This window comes from Protopterus annectens, chromosome 12.part0 (assembly GCF_019279795.1).
Source record: "Protopterus annectens isolate FY-2018-M chromosome 12.part0, PAN1.0, whole genome shotgun sequence".
In the NCBI taxonomy this organism is placed as follows: Eukaryota; Metazoa; Chordata; order Ceratodontiformes; family Protopteridae; genus Protopterus; species Protopterus annectens.
Window position 1 is genome coordinate 506,530,843 of NC_056746.1, and position 19,542 is coordinate 506,550,384.

The 19,542-nt window shown below is 40.6% G+C and overlaps 1 protein-coding gene across 3 annotated transcripts in view; it reads right to left on the reverse strand.

Annotated features, from left to right (window-relative positions):
* VWA3A (von Willebrand factor A domain containing 3A) overlaps nt 1-19,542 on the reverse strand; it is a 2,208,650-nt gene that overhangs the window by 2,042,333 nt on the left and 146,775 nt on the right. For 2 of the 3 annotated variants that reach the window (XM_044089639.1, XM_044089638.1), the window contains one exon: nt 19,454-19,542. This exon is cut by the window's right edge and continues 36 nt beyond it. The exons of the other annotated variant lie outside the window; for it this stretch is intronic. In XM_044089639.1, coding sequence (XP_043945574.1) covers nt 19,454-19,542 — 89 coding nt within the window. The remainder of the gene's footprint in view (nt 1-19,453) is intronic. 3 annotated transcript variants of the gene reach the window in all.

Consider the following 19,542-nt stretch of genomic DNA (forward strand, 5'->3'; position numbering starts at 1 on the left):
GGAGCATGTGTTATCTTTTGTAACACAAAATTAAGATCCCAAAGAAGAGTCACCATTTTTTTTTGGAAGTCTCTTATGCAAAACCCCTTTTAAAAACATTTTGAAAGAGGCAGATCCATGGGCAGACATGCTGAAATGGCCAACAAATGAACCTTGATGGAGTAGTAACTCACACAAATATTGTAAATCCAGAGAAACACTGGACCTGAAAGGGTGATGGTTATGTTGCTGACACCAACTAGGAAACCTTTTCCATTTACTAATGTATGAATTTTTAGTAGCAGACTTTCTTGTCTCCATTAATACCCATTGCATGTCCTCAGTAAATAGGTGCCTTTGCACGTCCTCAGTAAATAGGTGCCTGAAAGGAATTAAGACCTTATCATATTAGTCAACTAAATTTGACTGGTGTCAGGCTGTATCAAAAACCATTAATTCCGTAAGCAAGCTTGTTGTAATTGTCCCTGGATAATTATAAATGAAGGGAGAATCACTGTATTCAGGGCTAGAAGGGAGTCACCTCAAAGATCTTGGGGGATTCCTTCTGAATCTTCAGAAGTACCTGAATATCAGTAAAAATGGTGGAAAAGCTTATAGGAACATTTCTTTCCAAGGAAAGAAAAAAGTATGTTTTTCAAGCCTTCTTGCATGGTGTTGTGAAACAGACTTTTCATAGCTGATTGCTCAGGGAGGAGGCAAAGACATCTACTTGAAAAACTCTCTACAGATGGAGCCAATCTTGGAAGACCCCCTCCCAATCTAGTTTCCATTCATGAGGGTCTTTCTTTGGTCTGTGCAGGTTGTTTGCCACACAGTTTTGCTCTAGGGTTTTAAGATGCCTGTAGAGTGAGATTGTGCTGTAAAGCTATATCCCAAGCTAACATGGAGAGTCTGCATAGGAGGTAAGATCTGGCTTCCCCTTACTTGTTAATGTACCACATAACTGTAGTATTGTCTGCAAATAACTTGAAGAGGTCCACAGGACCAAAGATGATTCAGAGAACTGAGTGCCATGATTAGAGCAAGCGTCTTTTTTATATTTATATGCTTGTGCCTGTCTGTGGTGTCTCAAACACCTTGCACTTTTATCCCTCCTGATACTGCTCCCCAAGCAAAATCTGAAGCATCTGTGGTGACTGACTGCTTTAGAGCAGGAGGGAGATGAGGAGACCTGGATGCAAGCATATTTGCTGTCTCCACTAAGTGATTTCCTGTCTGTCACATCCCAGAACTGAGATTTAAAAAGATAATGGGTGTTGGTTCTCGGACCAAAGAGACTTCAGATGCCATTGTATCTTTCTCGTTTGGAGTCTTGCTGGGGCTATGAGAATCATAAATGCCATGAGACCCAAAATCCTGCGATATTCCCTTGGAGAGACCAATGTGTGCTTGGAAAACGCTAGAATCAGATCTAGATGTAGACTATTTTTCCTGTGGAAGAAAAGCTGTTTGAATTGAGGTATCTAGCAGACACTCCAGGAACACAATCCTGTTTGGAGTAAAAAAAAAAAAAAAAGATGTGTAAGAGATCTCTCACCCAAATGAGAGACTGATGACACTTCTAAAAGGACTCTGCAAATATTTTATTTATTTATTTATTTATTGCATTTGTTTACCGGGAAAGTCCACTGGGCCTAAAAGAGCCCATTTTCAGTGGAGGCCCGGGGAGAAAAGCTCCAACAAGAACATAGATACAGAAAAAATATAAACATTAATTGGTGCGGAAGTAGAAACAGTGTTACAGATAGTAAATACAGTAACATATACAAAATATATACATACAAGCAGGAATCTAGTCTGTTTGATTACAGCAATATATACAGAAAATATAGAAAATATACATTAAAGCAGAATTCAATGAATTCAATCAGAGAGGTATAAACAGAGATATATTAACTCATCTAAATATGGAAAAAATGTGGATACCCTGTAGCCTACAATGAGCTCTGACTAGAACTAGGCACTTTGTAAACACTCATGGTGCAGTAGATAGTCCAAAGGGTAAGGTACAGAATTGATAATTGGATCCAGACACACAAAACCTTAAGAATCACCTGAGATCAAAAATAGTGATTTGATGATAAACATCTTCTAACTCTAGTGTTAATAGAAAACTTAAAGGAGGAAGAAGAGGAAACAGGCTGTGAAGTGGCAGCATTTTGAATTTGGACACTATTAAAATTTTTTTAGGAAAGAAAGATTCAGAAGTGGTCTCCAAAAGTTTTCTTTCTTTCATATGCACCAAAAGCATCCTTCAACAAAAAGCTTTCCCAAACTGTAAAGAAGGAACTGCCTGTATTACTTCCTGAGAGAACATATGTTGAAAAACAGGGGAAAACAGAGGACTCTGGTGTGAAAAGGAGTAATTTCTTCCCATTGCCATTCGTAACCTTGCTGAATGATTTTCAGAACCCATTTGTCTGAAACTATCTGTTGCCAAAGAGAGAAATGGAAATTCAGACTTTCTGGAAGGAAAAGAGGACTGCCAGGGTGCCGGGGGGAGGGGGACGGTTATGGGGGCATGGTCCCTTAGTTATGTTGACTTTTAGACTGCTCTTTGTTTTGGAAGGTTCCTGACTTTTTTTTTTATCCCCTTGCCATTGCTTTTTAAACATCTTTTTTTTTTTTTTTTTTTTAGTTTGTTTCTTGCCAAAATCAAACGAGGAGGTATAGAATCTCTTGGAAATTTTGAAAAAGGAGAGCTGGAAAATCTGAGAGATTCCCTAACCCCTGTCATCACATTTTTAATAATCACTGAAGCAGAGGGTCCAAAAACTAACTGTCCAAAAGAGAATTTAAAATCTCATTTGTCACATATTCTGGGAGGTTCTGAGAGTACAACCAGGCAAACCTCCTTAAAACAATACCAGTGGCCACAGCCCTAGCAGAAGTATTAGCAGAGTCATAGACACACTTTAAGCAATGAGTTGCAACCTGTGAAATGGAAGAAACTAAACCATTTAACAGATTTTTCCTCACAAAAAAACTGCAGACAAAACATTCCTCATACTTTCAGTCAGAATAAACTTTAATATAGGGCCTGACAATTCAAAATTCTAAAATCAAAGCTGGAAAGGTATAGCCTTTTTTCCTATACTCAGCAGTTATTTTACTATTTTTGTCAGAAAGTGAATGATTGGAATTAGCTAAATTTTTTGCAGTAAGCTGCCGGATGAGGTTTTCAATGAATGTATGAAAATGTAAAAGACTGAGGAATTTTATATACTATCTGTCTTTTTAGGGGCAGCAGGCTGACCATCAGGAACATTTCTGGCAGTGATGCACACATCCTCCAATGCTGACAGTACATGAGGGATGGGGGAGGTTCTGAAAATTCCATTTGTAACAGCGTATTCTGAGGACCTTTGAAACCTCAGTGTTTTCTCATTGAAAACGCCAACACATTCTGGAAATAGTTTCAGAAAAAAGAAACCCACACAGATATCTGATAACATGCTCTCCTCTGAATCAGAAATCTAAAAGGAAAACCTTGCATCTGCCCTTCATTTTCCTGTGCAGATTCAGAATCTTGAATCGCTTTACGAGAAGAGGGCTCCCTTTTTCTTTTACCAGAAATCACCTTATAATAAGGGTCAGTAGCCTGAATTAGACCATGAGCCAGACCTAATAATCTACTCCTGTCCAGGGAAATTTGAGGGAGAGAAGATACATGTTTAGTTTTCTGTTTCCTTTTGGCAGGAAAAATGGGTCCAACAGGGTTCTTAATGTAAGTAGCAGCTTTCCCAGGGCTGGGCATAATATTCTGACTAAACAGGGAAGACTTCCATGCTCCCTCTCCCAGGACTAACAAAAGAGGCTCTCCCTTTCCTGGTGAGGGTACCCCAACAGCAGCAGCAGAGGACGTGACTAATCCCTGGTCCATATTGGCTGAAGGTGCTATATCGGTGGGATCTGAAATAAAAGATGAACAGACTGAAGAACCAGCTTCTGTCACAGCAGAGTCATTCAACTGTGGCTGAAGCAAAGTAGTAGCCTGCTGTGGTTCATAGCTTCCTAGGCTCATAGGTGTGTACTAGGTTAATGGCCCTGGAGCCTTTACAAAGCTAGCCCATAGGATTACCCTGACATCGTGCCACCCGACCTTAGTTTCCAGTGCCTCTGTCAAGTAGAGGCACTGGAGTGATCCCCGGGGTGAATTTTCTATTTCCCATCCACTCCTCAAGGTTTCTCTTGAAGAGGGCCAGTGAGGTGCTCTGTTTGACATGTATGGGAAGTCTATTCCATAGCAAGGGCAGTCTCTGGGTTATGAACCTGTCCCTCCAGCATGTTCTGTTGATTGCGGTAATGAGGTTGAGGTCACTGGAGCATGTGGTGCGGAGGAATTGGGATTTCTTTAGATGTAGCATTTCTAACGGAGCTGGATCAGACATGGCTTTGTATGTCAAGCAGAGATCGCCTCTAAGAAGGTGATATGAGACAGAGAACTGTTGGAGTTTTTTTAGTCTGTCCATATAGGACAAATGTTTAATGCCTAGGATCCTCTTTGTGAGGTACTTTTGCGGACTCTCCAGTTGTTGCAGGTATCTAGTGAGGTACATGCCAAATGGGGCATTGTACTCTATGACTGGCCTAATGAAGGAAGAGTAGAGCTCTATGACTGGCCTAATGAAGAAAGAGTAGAGGGAGACAATGACCTCTTTCTGCCTGGATGAAAAATCCTTAGTAATGAGCTATGCCACATAGAAGGACTTCCTGACCACAGTGGCAATGTGGTGGTCAAGAGAGAGTCTACTGTCAACCTGTGTTCCCAGATCTCTTGTAACACCTTCTGTGTTCAGTGGAGTACCATCAATGTGGTAATTCATGGGAACAGAGTTTTTCCAAAAGGGGATGATAACACATTTTTTGGCATTGAGCTTAAGGCCATGGATCTGACATCAATTGTTGGTCTCAGTGAGGCCTTTATGTAGGATTGTCAACATCACTTAGGGAGTTAATAACAGCTCCCAGCTTGCAATCGTCTGCGAACTTTGTCAGCCAGAGACCCTTTGTGTTGGCCTGGACTTCAGAGAAGTAGATATCAAAGAGAAGAGGACCCAGGACCGAACCCTGTGGGACTCCACTCATGATTGGTCGGCAGTCTGACTTGGAGTCCGGTACTTTCACACTGTGGGTTCTATCTGTGAGCCAATTTGCAACCCACCTAGTTATATAGAGGTTGATGCCCATCTTAGTGCATTTTCCTATGATTCCTGAATGGGGAATGGTATCAAACGCCTTGGCCAGATCAAGGTAGGCTGTATGAACCACCTTGCCTTCATCCACAGCTCTGGTGACTGACTCAAAGAAATTGACCAAGTTGAGCAGGCATGATCTGCCCTTCACAAAACCAAACTGTGTGGGATCCAGAGTTTGGAGATTCCATATATCCTTGTGTATTAGGTCCATGATGATGCATTCCATAGCTTTGCATATCAGACTCATCAGGCTAATGGGTTGACAGTTGCCAGGGTCTGTAGTCACTCCTCCTTTGTGGAGAGGGATGACTGTAGTAGCGCCATTCGGTAGGGACAAAGCCTGAGGTGAGGCTGTGATTGAACACGGCACACAGGTGAGGTGCCAGTTCACTCTGTAGTTCATGTAGAACACAGCCAGGGATATTGTCAGGTCCCATGGAAGCTGTATTCTTAGCGGTGTTTTAACCAAAGGCTGTTTGCTTAACTTTTTATTTTTCTGTCTGAAAGAAGGACACACCGTTGGACTGGTAGCTTGTTCCATGGTCAAGCTGAAAATGGTGCCTGTTTTCTGGGTAAAACAAGCAGCACAAGCTTTTAAACATTTAAAGTTATTAAAAGTCACTTTATTTCTCAATAAACATGCAGTAAAAAGCACTGTAATACACTTTGCCAGCTCCAAAAAGTAAACTAAATGCAATTTGTCCAGAGAAAAAAAAAATAAGTTTCAAACTGTTTAACAACTTTGTAAGTGACAGGAAAAAAGTGTGCTCCTGTTTAACAGAACAGTTAAGCCTCAAGACAGTCCATTAATACCCAAATGAAAAATAACTTTCGTAACTAAGAAAGTACATTTAAACAATACATTTTTAAATATGGAAGTTTTTTTTCCCCAAAGGGAACTTATCTCTCCAGTAATGGAACAGCACAATCTGACCACTGATCTTCGAAAGCTCTCATAGAAATACTCTCTTGAGTGGAAGGTTAGATCTGAAGGGTTTGGTGTTCAAACCTGTCTTCTTAGGTAGCTCATCTCAAGCTCCCTAATGTTTGAGCATATTAAAAGTGCTCTTATGCTTTGAAAGCTGGCAGGGTATAACCATTATGGCTAAGGCTACTGCAGCTGTGATCAATATGATGAACATTTTATATATGTTGAGTAGCTTTTATAAAAGAGAGGAAGACACGAAAATGGAACATTTTGTGATATGAATAATGTAGCAATAAGCTCTTGGGTCAGGTAGGTTATAGAAAATGATTATTTTATTGAGTGTTTTCAAAGAAGACGTGTTGCAGAACTCTAAAAGAATGAAAGGTGGAAGGGCCTATGTAAGTATGGGTGATAATGGCATTTTTTACTAGAGATCTGCATACTCTGGAAGTGTATGGATTTTAGTAATTCTACATACAATTTTTAGCTGACTGTATGCTTTGTTACATATAATGTCAATAGGTTTGCTAAAAATAAGAATGGATTTAAGATTGATGCCAATGTAGTTTTAAGAATGCACTTGAGTAATTGGGATCATCACTGTGGACAGAATTTTTTTTTTTTTTTTACTAAGGAATAGAAATCTATTTTTTTATCTATTTTCTTTTAATACCTCCATATCAGCTGACTATTGAGTCATTAATATGGCAGATGTATATTGGAACATCGAAACGGCAAAATATCGAATGCCGTTACATCGAAATGCTTACATCAAAACATATAACATCGAAACATCAATCAAACATTTGTGGAGTGAATGTTAAAAACAAATTATTACATGCAGGGGGCAAGACCCCCTGCACCCCCCAGACCCCCTGCCACTTAAATATTCCATTCCAGGGATCGCACTTCAGTGTACTACAGTGCGGAAATGGAAAATTTCCATTTCCTACACTGTAGTGCGATCTCGGAGTTGGTATATTTAAGTAGCGGGGGTGTGGGGGGTGCAGGATGGATTGCCCCCCTGCTGACAGTCTTATTGTGTTATGTCCCTGTTGAAAACTGTCATTGACAGCCTTTCAATGTTTTGCTGGTTCGATGTAACCAGTTCAATTTAATGGCATTCGATATTTTGCCGTTTTGATGTTCCGATATAAACCCAATATGGCTGCCCATTCATTACCACTAAGATGAGAGCTCTGGTGCTTATTAATTCCTTTCCAGGGAGGAAACTACCAGAACTCACTCATTCCCATGTTGGATAAGAGTAGCCTGTGACATGACTATCACCCTGGGGATAATTACATAGGTCCCTAATACTTTGCCTTTGGTGGTAATGTAGACAATATCATCATGAGCACTGCCAGTCCTTTCTCCACAAGTGACACATGCTTCCATATGTGCTCTGCCAGAACCACCAGCATCCTGGGTTGGGTGACCACACCCACATCTCTCCAAACAACTATGACAATGTTTGTCAACGCCCAGTCTCTACCACCCCCTGCAGTGGCATTACAAATGGCAAAGGAACCACCAAATCCTCCCCCTAGGAAAGTGTGCCCACAAACATTTTATTTTATTTTTATTTTATTTTACATTTGTTGACCGGGATAGTCCGACTGGATGAATGTCCATTTTCAGCGGAGGCCCGGGGAGAAAAGCTCCAAGGGTAAGCAGATACAGCATTACATAATACCAACATTACATATTACAAACAGATTATTTACAGAGATTACATAAGTAAGCAAGTTAAACAAGTTCCACAGGTTAAAGTTAGTCCTGAGCACAAGTCAGGATTAAATTAAATTACACAGTAAACTGGTTAACAGATTTTTACACATTCGAGTTAGCCAGGCTTGATACATTGACATAGCCAGTTAAGTGACAAATGTTGTTTAAGTCTAGTTTTAAATTGACCTAAGGTGGAAAGTAAGGTAATATCAGCTGGAAGTGAGTTCCAGGATCTACTTACAGAGTTTGCAAAGAGAGAATCACCGGCTGTGTTATTAATTTTGCTAGTCTGAATTAGTAGTATGTTAGAGGATGGAAGCGGTCTAGGATTGTTATAGGGGGTGATAATATTTTTAAGCGCAGGAGTATTGTCCGGATTATAGAGGATTTTATAGGCCATAATCAGTTGGTTATTCTGGAGTAGGCTAGGTAGATCAAGCCAACCAAGCTGATTTAGATTGATGCAATGATGTGTCCTAAAAGGCAGCCCAGTGGCAAACCTGGCAATGTGGTTGTAGCAAATTGAGAGTTTGTTAAGGACAGTCTTGTTCAAATTCGAAAGTAGAGGGGATGCATACAGAAGGGTTGGCTGATGGCTGTTCATAGTCAACCCTCACCTCACTCCCACCCCCAGTGAAGGGTAAACAAAATGACTTCGAAGGGGTTGATGATTGGCATGCAGGTGGGGCAAAGAGGTACAAAAAAGTTTAAAAATGCAAACTATGGCTGAAAAGAAAAGAAAATATACAGTTTATTCTCACAATAAACAATCATATCATACAACAAACTTCATCAGACTACGAGTAAAATAATGCACAAGCTGTTTAAATAGTTTAGCAAAAAATCACATGATGAAAATACGAGGATGTAAAAACACAAGTTACATGATAATGATAGCTATGTATAACATTATTTTTTTAAAAAAATCAAACTCTAAATTTGATACAGATTCGCATACATCTTCAGTGCTGTCACAAAATAAAAAAAATGTTGATAAAATGCTCATATGCAGTTATAGTACCCACAAATCTGGATTTATATATAAATTATTTTCCACAGTGGTTCCTAAATAAATTAGCATATCTGGGAGCCATAATTGCTCCTACTGTACAAAATTATAAGAGTGTATAACATTTAACATGTCTATTATTACTCTTTATTGCATCACTTCACCATTTAACAATTTAATGTAGCCCATTGCTAACTACATCTAAACCAGCATCATTTGGTATGACAGACTACAAAGATTTAATATAAATTTTAACTGCGATGCCCCTGCCCTGGTCCAGTAATCAAGGAGCTCAGTCCTCACCACTAACACCAGCTGCACATTGGGAGGATGGCAAGTACACACACAGTAAAGTACAATTTCCCTTAAGAGCACACAGAGATCACAGTCAGTCTGGGGTGGTTTCTCTCTCTCTCTCTCTCTCTCTCTCTCTCTCTCTCTCTCTCTCTCTCTCTCTCTCTCTCTCTCTCCAGATCCCCAATAAGACTCCACATTGGCACAGCTAGAGGGTTCAGATCTCAGCCGAGTGGTCAAGCCAAAACCTCCAGCACGTCTCTGTCCAACCAGTGATTCATGTCTCTGCCCAAGTATCTGACACACACACACACACACACACACACACACACACACACACACACACTTTGAGATTTGATTTATATACAAACACACAGACACTCCTGGGGAAGGCTGGCACAGGTTTGCTAGCTATGCCCCCTTCTGCCCAGACTAAAAGGTAGAAATCACTGCCATCAACCACCTTTATCAGCTACTAATAAGGCCCTTCCCAAAAGGTGACCAATTTTACTGTGTAATGTTACTGTTATCCAAATGATAAGTGTGACCAGAGCTGTTAAGGCTATCTATGATTGGCCTGTACAGTATCACCAAATACATATGCAAGTACTCCAACAGCTTAAATATTTGTACACAAAACCAGCCCCAATTAAAAGGTTTAAATATATCTAATAATAAATAATCAAAGCACAAGACAATACTCATTAACTCAACACAGTGACAATAGAGTTCAGAACATTGCAGGACAGTCTCCCATAAATACAGAAAACATATAGACTGGTCTGACTATTTTCCTATCTATCTAACTCAAATTTCTGATCAATTTTCTTTCACCACTAACTTCCCTCCACTCAATCTCCTCCTCAGCTTCTTCCTCCAGTTCCTGGCTCCTCTTAATGTTTTACATTGCAATTACTGTCATGTTGAATTCTCTTATGTCACAAATCGTTTTAAATCTTTGACTTTCTTATTTAGTGTAAAAATGTTCCTATGATTTACTTATATGTTCTTTTCTTTGTTTTATCTATTTTTTACCTCCTTTGTATAAAGATCAATTGTTCTCTTACTTTAATTTTTGTATTAATCAATATATTGATACATTTTGTAATTGGAGCTTTTCTTCTCGGGTCTCTGCTGAAAAAGGGCATCTTGCCCAGTCAAATTAACCCAGTTAACAAATGTCAAATAAATAAATAAATGAATAAATCAAATCTCTAAAAGAGATACTAAGATTTAAGTCTTACTTACAGTGCCAGGCAAATATAGATAAGAAGTGCTGAAGGGATGTTTACAGGTCCAGAATAAAATACAAAATGCCCTGACTTTTTCTCTGAGATAGTTCTTAAAAAAGTAGTTGTGTACTCATCATAATGTTCCATGTGTGTTGTCCATCTCATCTTCATTCTGTACTTGCTGGGTTTGGAACTGACCCTCGGATCTGACTCAGCCATTTACAAAAGCTTGAAGTCTTCAACTAGCTCGTGGTTGGATACCTATCCCATGATGCTCTAGGAAGCTCACCAGATTTTGTTTGTTGATATAACAACAAATACTAGAAGGTCTAATTTCATGTCTATTAGGTCAAAGAAGAGAGGTCAGAGAAAATTATTTTGTCCAATTGTAACTGCTCAGTCCTACAGCATCTGAAGGCTGGGGGAAGGAGGGTGGGACGCAAGAATGAAGGAGAGATGGACAACACACATAGAACATTATGGTGAGTACATAACTTCTTTATGTGATGTTGTCCAATCTCACCTTCATTCTGTACTGGTTGGGACAGTGTCCATAGCCCCATCTTTCTCGGGTGGCTCAAGGGAGAATATTCCTCAGAACAGTGGACCCAAAGGAAGCCCTGTCCCTGGAGGCCAAATCCACTTTGTAATGAGTGATAAAGGTATCAGGCCTTGTCCATGTTGCTGCAGCACAAATGGTATTAATTGGCAGTCTCACCCAAAAAGCAGCAGAGAATGCTATAGCCCTTGCAGAGTGACTTTTTTATTTTCCCGAGGAGTTCCTTGTTTTGAGATTTGTAAATACAGGTAATACAATCTGATAACCATTTAGAAAGAGTGACTTTAGATACTGGAGCACCTTTCTTAGGGTCTGAAAATGACAAACAGTTGGCTGGCTCTTCTGAAGTCCTTTGTCCGGCCTATGTAAATAAAAATGTAATTGTTTATGTACATCTAGTTGGTGTATCATATATTCTACTTTGTTGCTATAGTTGGGAAAATAACACTGGAAGTTCTATAGATTGATTTAGATTAGATTCTGAGCATACTTTGGGTAGGAAGGATGGGTTTGTTCATAGAGATACTCTGTCTTTGTGAAAAAGCATATATGGCGGCCTTGTCGACAATGCCTGCAATTCTGAAACTCTTCTAGAGTAAGTGATGGCTATCAAAAGAATTATCTTTCATGTCAAAAATGTTAGGTCACAGGATGATGCAGGTTCAAAAGGGGGAAGAATCAGATGTGATAAAATAAAATGTAGGTCCCATGGCCTTGGTGGGGCTTTAATGGGTGGCCTTAATAAAATAGTGCCTTTCAAAAAGGTCTTGCACATTCGGTGAGACATCAGATTTGGTCCTGATTCACTTATATGAAAGTTATATGTTGCTGCTAACGGAACTCGAATAGTGGCCACATCTGCACCTTCATTAAAAAGCTTTGTCAAAAATTCAAGGATGGAGGCTATGGGGGCAGAAAAGGGATCAATGCTGTTATTTTTGGCCCAAGCTGAAAATCCTTTCTATTTGCTTATGTATAGTTTCGTTGTTGAAGCCTTATGAGATGAGATTAAGATATGTTCCACTGATTGAAAAAGGTTAGGAAGCCTGGCTATGTTTGGAATCGGAGCAGCCATACTGTCAGTTTAAGGGTTTGAAGAGAGGGATGGAGCATTCCGGACACGAGTCAGAAGGTCCAGAACTGGGTCCAGAATCCACGGCTCCTCCTGCAAATGAGGCCGCAGGCAGGGGAACCAGATTTGGCGAGGCCAGTATGGTTCAATGAGTATTAAGTTTCTTCCCAATGAGCTCACTTTGTGAAGAACTTTGGGTATTAATAGAAAGGGGGGTGTGGAGAAGACCCGGGGGCCAATCGTGTACAAGTGCATCCCTTGGTGACTCCCCCAGAGGGGGGATTAAGGCAAAGACGCTGCTGCATTTTACATTCATAGACATGGCAAAAAGGTCACAGCAAGGCTGGCCCCATCTTTGGAAAATCATCTCTGCTACTACTTGTTTTAGGGACCACTCGTGAGGCATTCGGATCGCTCTGCTGAGTTTGTCTGCTATGATGTTGGATTTCCCCGGGATGTGCATTGCTACTAGAAAATGTTGAGAGAAGATTGCCCACTGCCATACTCTCAGGAACTCTCGACAAAGTAAGATTTGGTTCCTCCCTCTTTGTTTATGTACCATACAACTGACATGTCTGTCTGTATTGCAATAGTTCCCAGCCGAAGAGAGTCCTGGTATCCTTGCAATGTTAAAAGCACTGCTCTCATCTCAGGATACTGATGGGCAAATGGGCTTTGTGTTTCTGCCAAGTGCCTTGAACTGTCCCTCCTAGATAATGCCCCCCCCCACCCTATCTGGGAAGTGTCCATGGTCACTGTGGCTAAAGTTTGAGGAGGAAGAAAAGGGCGGCCTAATGTGACATGACTGGAGTAAAGCCACTATCGAAGGTCCCTCTTGCAGGATTCAGTTATCAAGACTTGGTGGGACATAGGAAGTTCCTGCATGGACCACTGAGTAGATAGTAGCCACTGAAGTATTCTCATGTGTAGGTGTGCTAATCGAATCAGGGTAATCGCAACTGCCATTGTTCCCAGTACTTTGAGGATTGTCTTTGCTGAACTTTTTTTGGGAAGAATGTTTTGGATTTGGGATGGTAAGACTTGAACCCTTTCGGATGGAAGTTTTGCTACCATATTTCTTGTGTCTAAATCTGCTCCTATAAAGAAAGACAGTATGTTGAGATGGCGACAAGACAGGCTTTTCGTAATTTTCTGTGATTCCCAGGTGGGAGCAGAACTGTAAGGTGGTGTCTCTCGCTTTTATTAGTAGATGCTCAGTGGTGGCAGTTAGGAGCCAGTCATCTAGGTATGGAAACACTCAGAATCCTTGGTGTCTCAAGTGAGCCGTGACTTCTGTATTACACTTGGTGATCACTCTGGGGGCTGTAGTGAGACCAAAGGGCACAGCTTGAAACTGGTAATGACTGGCCCAGGCCGAAAGCACAAATGACTCCTAGATCACCTGTCCATCTTTATATGGTAGTACACATCCTGGATATCTATGGAGCAGATCTAATTGTCTTTTTCCAGAAAAGGAAATATTGACTGCAGTGTTACCATCAGGAACTTTGCTTTTTTGACTGATTTGTTTAATCTGCTGAGCTCCATGATGGGTGTGCAGTCCCCTGTTTTTTTTTGGAACTAAAAAGAACCTTGAGTAAGTTCTGGATCCTATTTTGTATGCTGGGACTGTCAACTTTTCGATATCTAGAGATGCCTGTTTCCTCTGGCTGGGTGGAACGTCCAGGGTGTTTCTTATGTTTGGGATGGGAAAGGAAAAGGGTATGGAATAACCTCTGGATAAGATTCTTTGTACCCACTTGTTTTTTGTGGTTTTTAGACAGGCTTCTAGGTACAAAGATAAGTGTCCCCTGACTGCATCCAGAGACAGACAGACGGCCTCCTTTAAAGAGCACTGAAAGGGCTTTCCAAAGAAGGATTCTCCATCACCCTCATTTTGCGGCCCCTCTCTGCTGCATGGCCAGCGTCTTCCGTAATTGCTTCCCCCTCTGCTCCTGGGGGAAGACTCACAATGTGTGTCCTGAAAAACTCTCTGGGATGTTCAAAACCACATCTTTCCTCTCTTTTGGCCTTTTGGATAAGGCCTAGAAGGCAGGCAAAACAGACTCCTATGGCAGAGAGAGTTTTTCCTTCTTGTTCACACCTGGTTAAAGTGTCTTTGACCTTAGGCCCGAACAAGGATGAGCCATCAAAGGGGACATAAACAAAGGAAGACTTAAAGGGTTCCGCAAAGTTACATGAGTGCATCCAGGAGTGTCTCCTTATGGAAATTCCTGAACCCACTGCCCTACTCACTCCATCAGCTGCATAGGAAATGAGCCTCATGGATGAGTTTACCATTGAATTCAAGGTGGAGAACTGGGAAGACACTATCTGATACGCCTGCAACTACTGAACCCTGGAGAGCATCTCCTAGCTCCTTCAGGAGATCTCTCTGCAACACGGTAAAATGTGTAAGGTAATTTGGGGACCTGAGCACAAAGGTCACTGAAGAGAACATATGCTTCCCGTATCTGTCCATCGTATGCGACTCTTTGTTCGCGGATGGACAGAAGAGGATGTCTCTGGCAACTCCTTCTTGGTGGCCGCCACCGCCACCACCATAGCATCTACTGGAACACCTTTTGTAAGGAAGGTTTTATCCTCAGGTGATGTGATGAATTTATTTAGCCTCCGAGGGACAGGCTCCACCGATTCTGGAGACTCCCACACCTTTTGACAAACTAGAACCGTAAGATTGAAAGGCGGAAACACCCAAGTGGTGGAAGGGTGAGACCCAAAAGCCTTCAGGTAGACAGACTCCACATCAGAAGGGTTTGATGGGCTTCCAGCCACCTCTCTGCTTAAGTATTTCTAAGAGGTTTGCAAACGAGACATTCTCAGGGAGTGACCATGGGGACCCTGACCCTTCTGACTCATCGAGCTCCGTGTCAGATAGGACTGACTCCTCTGGGGAGTCCAAATGCTTCCTCTTACATAATCTCTTGTGAGGGACCAATTCAGAAGGATATTCTGGAGAGGTTTTGGAAGAGAGAAGCATCCTGAGGCTGTGGGTCTCCATGTCTGTGTGAATGCAGCTGAGCGGAGACAGACACTGGTGCCTTTGAGGGAGGAATGACCAGGTCTGAGAGTGGAGCTACCCATGATGACAGCGCACTCCTCATCACCTTGAAAGCCCCCTGCCCATGGTCTGAGGAGGCCCCCGGTTCTGAAGAACTAGAAGGCCTCCCCAGCACCAAAGGGGTTGACTCTGAGGTCGATGTAGGTGCCGAGCTCACCTGTGCTGAGGCCCCTAGAGGTAAGTTTGGATCTGACAAATGTCCGAGCCAACTCTCCTCCCCGGACCTGACCGCAGAACCTTGGCTCCTAGACCCCTCGAGCTCTGACGGTACCGAAGAAGTTGGAGCGTTAGTCGGGGCAGAAGATCCTGGGGCAGGTCTCGGCTCTGACTGTTCCACTACTATCACCTCCATGCACTCTGGCTTCAAAGCCCCAAGTCAGGTCAGAGGAGGAATCAATGGCGAAAGGGCATATCTAGTTGGTTTCAAAACCCCATGGGTCGGCTCCAATAACAGTTTTACTAGCGCCGATGTCCTCAAAAGCCTCCGCACCACGCGATCCACATTGTCATCAGAAAGACTCCTGGAGGATCAAGAGGAGGGGGTAGGAGATCTTGCAGCTTGTAAGATAGTTGATCTTAAGAGTCAGAGAAACTGGCTCCAGTTCTGGGGACCGGCTCCGAGTTTGAAACACCAATGGTTCTGATATAGTAGGAGCTGAGGTGGATGGTTTCTCAGGCCCGATAGATTTAGGATCTGATGCAGAAATCTTTGGCAATTTTTTGGAAGGTTTAAAACAATCCAAAGAAGTAGAAGAGGAACTTTTGCCAGCTCTGTCAGATTTATGAGAAGGGGAAGAAGTCTGTTTACTGGAGCTGTGACCTTCTCCTATGTCCTCAGAAAAAGAAGTTTTCAACAATCCCTTGAGTATCAGCGTGTTCTTTCTTTCAAGAAGAACCCTGGAACTAAATGAATGACATATAGAGCAAAATTCTTGTAAGTGTACAGCTCCAAGGCAGTACACACATACCATATGGCCATCAGTAAGAGACATTTCCTGAGATCACTCTGTGCATTTTTTAAACCCTGAAGCACAAAACTATTATCTAAATAGAGAAACTCAAATGGAAAAGCCCTCTAACTCAAACGGGCTAATCAGCGCTCTAACTAAAACGAGCTAACTTGTATAATAAGTAAAACACCAGAAAAACACATTTTTTTAAACAATATAAGTGAATAAATATAAATATATATATATATATATATATATATATATATATATATATATATATATAGACAAATAAAACAGACAAACACACTCAGTCTACATTTAACTGTTTGGATAGCAACAAAAAACAAACCGTTAATCCAAAAACATTCTATTGATTAACTAACACACTGTCTACAAACCGGGTTAAAAGAGCCATCTAATTTAAACTATCTATCGATACTAATGCTCAAAACGAGCTTAAAGAAGTTATTTTAACAAAGAGTCAGGATAGGGGAGAAAAAAGGTAGGCCTTAATAAAAACGATGGCCACAGATAAAAAAAGCAAGGAAACGAACTGTCAGACAAGTTCGTTATGTTCAATAATTAAGCTAAACTTTTCAGTATCTTAAACACACAGGAAAAAGGAAATCTAATTTTAAGATGAAATAAGTAACTTTAGAAAAAGAACACTTAGCCACAGCCAGTTGAAGCAGCCGATCTGTTTCAGTAGCAAAAGAGATCTGGGGAGCTTCGTGGAGCATCATGGGATAGGGTATCCAGCCACAAACTTGTTGAAGACCTCAAGCTTTTGTAAATAGCAGAGTCAGAACGGAGGGTTGGTTCCAAACCCAACCAATACAGAATGAAGACGAGATTGGACAACATCACATTCAATAATACACATTACTACTGGATTAGCTAGATGACATCACTATTTGACACACAGAATTATTTACAAAATTCTAGCTGGCTGGCTGGCAGCCTTCACAGCAACCAAATAGGCATGGTTATTCAAGTTAATATTCTTAATTTTATCTATAAAATCAAGAGAGTCTCATAATGGAGACAGTTGAAGAAACAACTTCCTTTAGCATTTTATCAGTGAAAATTGCCATGGGTTCAGGCTTGCAAATGCCCACCAGTTGCCACTAGGTATACGTCTCAAGTGTACCTCATTACAAGGAATGTACCTCATTCGGGGTCTTAAAAAGTTAATGTTCCTCAAAGTTCCACACTGAAAGGGTTTGTTACAAATTCAGTGTTAGGAATTTTTTTAACTGATAGCCATGGTAAATAGAAATGAATAATATTAATTCATTAAAAGATCTTTTTTATATTTAAAATCAACATATTTTAAACCATCATATGACCTTCCTAGTTGAACTTGTTAGTAAGCCATTAGTAAGTGTTCCTCATTTTACCCATTTGTTCTACATTATGAGGGCTAGTGTTTCTCATTTTGGAGAAGGGAGGTTGAGAGCTATGGCCGCTATTGGTCTCAAAGGTGGATAATTATTGTTTTATGAACTTTCAGAAGACCAGAAATTAAACTAATCTTGAAAATAGCAACCTTAAAGAATTCTGCCAGGTCTATGTTAATCAGACCTTCCTCCACCAATTAGTGAAGAAATCTGTTCATCCAAAAGCTATCCAATCAAGTTTCTAATAATCAGCTCCCTATTACACTGTCACAGACGCAGGTTGTTGAATGCATCTTTGTCGAACTGAAAAGTGCAAAAAGGCAAAATAGCAAAGCAGCTTTTCAGCTAATTCTTTCCCTGGGAAAAAAATTAGTTTGGCCGCTTTCACTACTTTGCCTTTTTGTCACTGTAGTGTGATCTCGGAGTTGGTATATTTAAGTAGTGGGGTGTGGGGGACACAGTCTCCCATGTCGGGGAGTGTAGGGGGTGAAGTCCCCCACATTATGTAACGTTTCACAGTTTTTGGGGGGGTTTTGTTTCGGAACAGCGATTTTTTCCCCTTGGAAAAAAATCACTGTTCTGAGGTTTCGACATTGTAAGCTTTCGCTTACATGGGGTCCATTATGTGTTGTTCGCTCTTCTGAGCATGTGATATCATAATATAGACCCCTAATCAGCTTCATTACTCAGAAAAGCTATCCTTCCAGGATTGATTAACATTTGCAACACTCATGTCAATTGCCCAATGCAGGTTGGTCAATTAGCACAGTGGTGAGAAAATGTGATTTATAGACAGGTATGATCACAGAGAGAAAGACCTTATTATCAGCTCATAACCATGTCTCTAAATCAAAAATTAGCACTTTCAGACCTGACAAATTCAACTAGAGAAATCGTATGGCAATTCAGAATGAGCATAGATAATTCAGACTATCAATATTAAGATGGTAGACAAACAGTTATACATCATTGTATTAAAAATTATTTATTTACATAGATGTTTATTTAAGAAGTGTAATTCTGCATATATTACATCATGTGTAATGTACCAGGTGTGCTTCCACTATGAGTGGACAAAAGAGAATGCACAGAAGATTGGAATCACCAAAGTGCATTTACAGAAGAAAATGGCCAAAAAACATTTTTGTAAGTTTATTTTGCAGAGGGCAAGCCCCCCCAAACTTATATATACTAACTCTACAGACACATTTACTCAAAGAAGGGGGATATTCCCCAAATATGGCATCACTGCTAGTACAACTTACCAACAGTGATTTCCTATGGAGGAACTCAAATTGTCACAGGCTGAACCTCGAGCAGCTGAAGCTCAGGAGTTCAATTTTTGTCTACCAGCAGGATAACGGTCAGGTACTTGTTAATTTAAGTTTTATAAAGAGATTAGCAATTTATTCTGTAGAAGTCTGCTTTAAAATGGTAAAAAGTTCTAAATAAATTTACTATGTTTGTGGTCATATCCAATTTTGGTAGATTGCTCATGGTGGTTTAGCATCATCAGTATAATAAAATGTTTTTTGTATTGGCTCATTTGCAAGAAGGCAATATTAGAAATCTTACTAAGTGTCCAACTGTTCGTTCTGTTAATTTTTTCCTTCAACATTAAGCACACTGTACAAACTGAATAAATATATAAATGCAGACCTAACTATAAATAAATGAATGAAATGATGAAATTCATTAATGTATTTACCAAACAATGTCACTCACTTATATACAGTAAGTTCCTAAGTGGCTGCTCTCTCTGTTCCCCTGGTCAATACACATCAATGTAGACTGTATGATATGCTAATAAATAAATCCATATTAAGATGAATAACATTCAATTAATAAATATATAACTAGGTGCAACACTGCAATAAAAATCTCAGAATACAAATCAGTAGGCAGAAAAACTTCCTAAAGGGGCTATATCTAAATCAGCTTAACTTGGTACTCAGCTGTAATTAATAAATAAGGAGTTGGGAAATGTTTATTGCTTACACAGTAATGGTGCCTTTACTGAGGAGGTCATCTATGGTTAGCTTCATGCTCTCCAAGCTGTAGTGCTGCAGCCATTCTTCGGAGGTCAG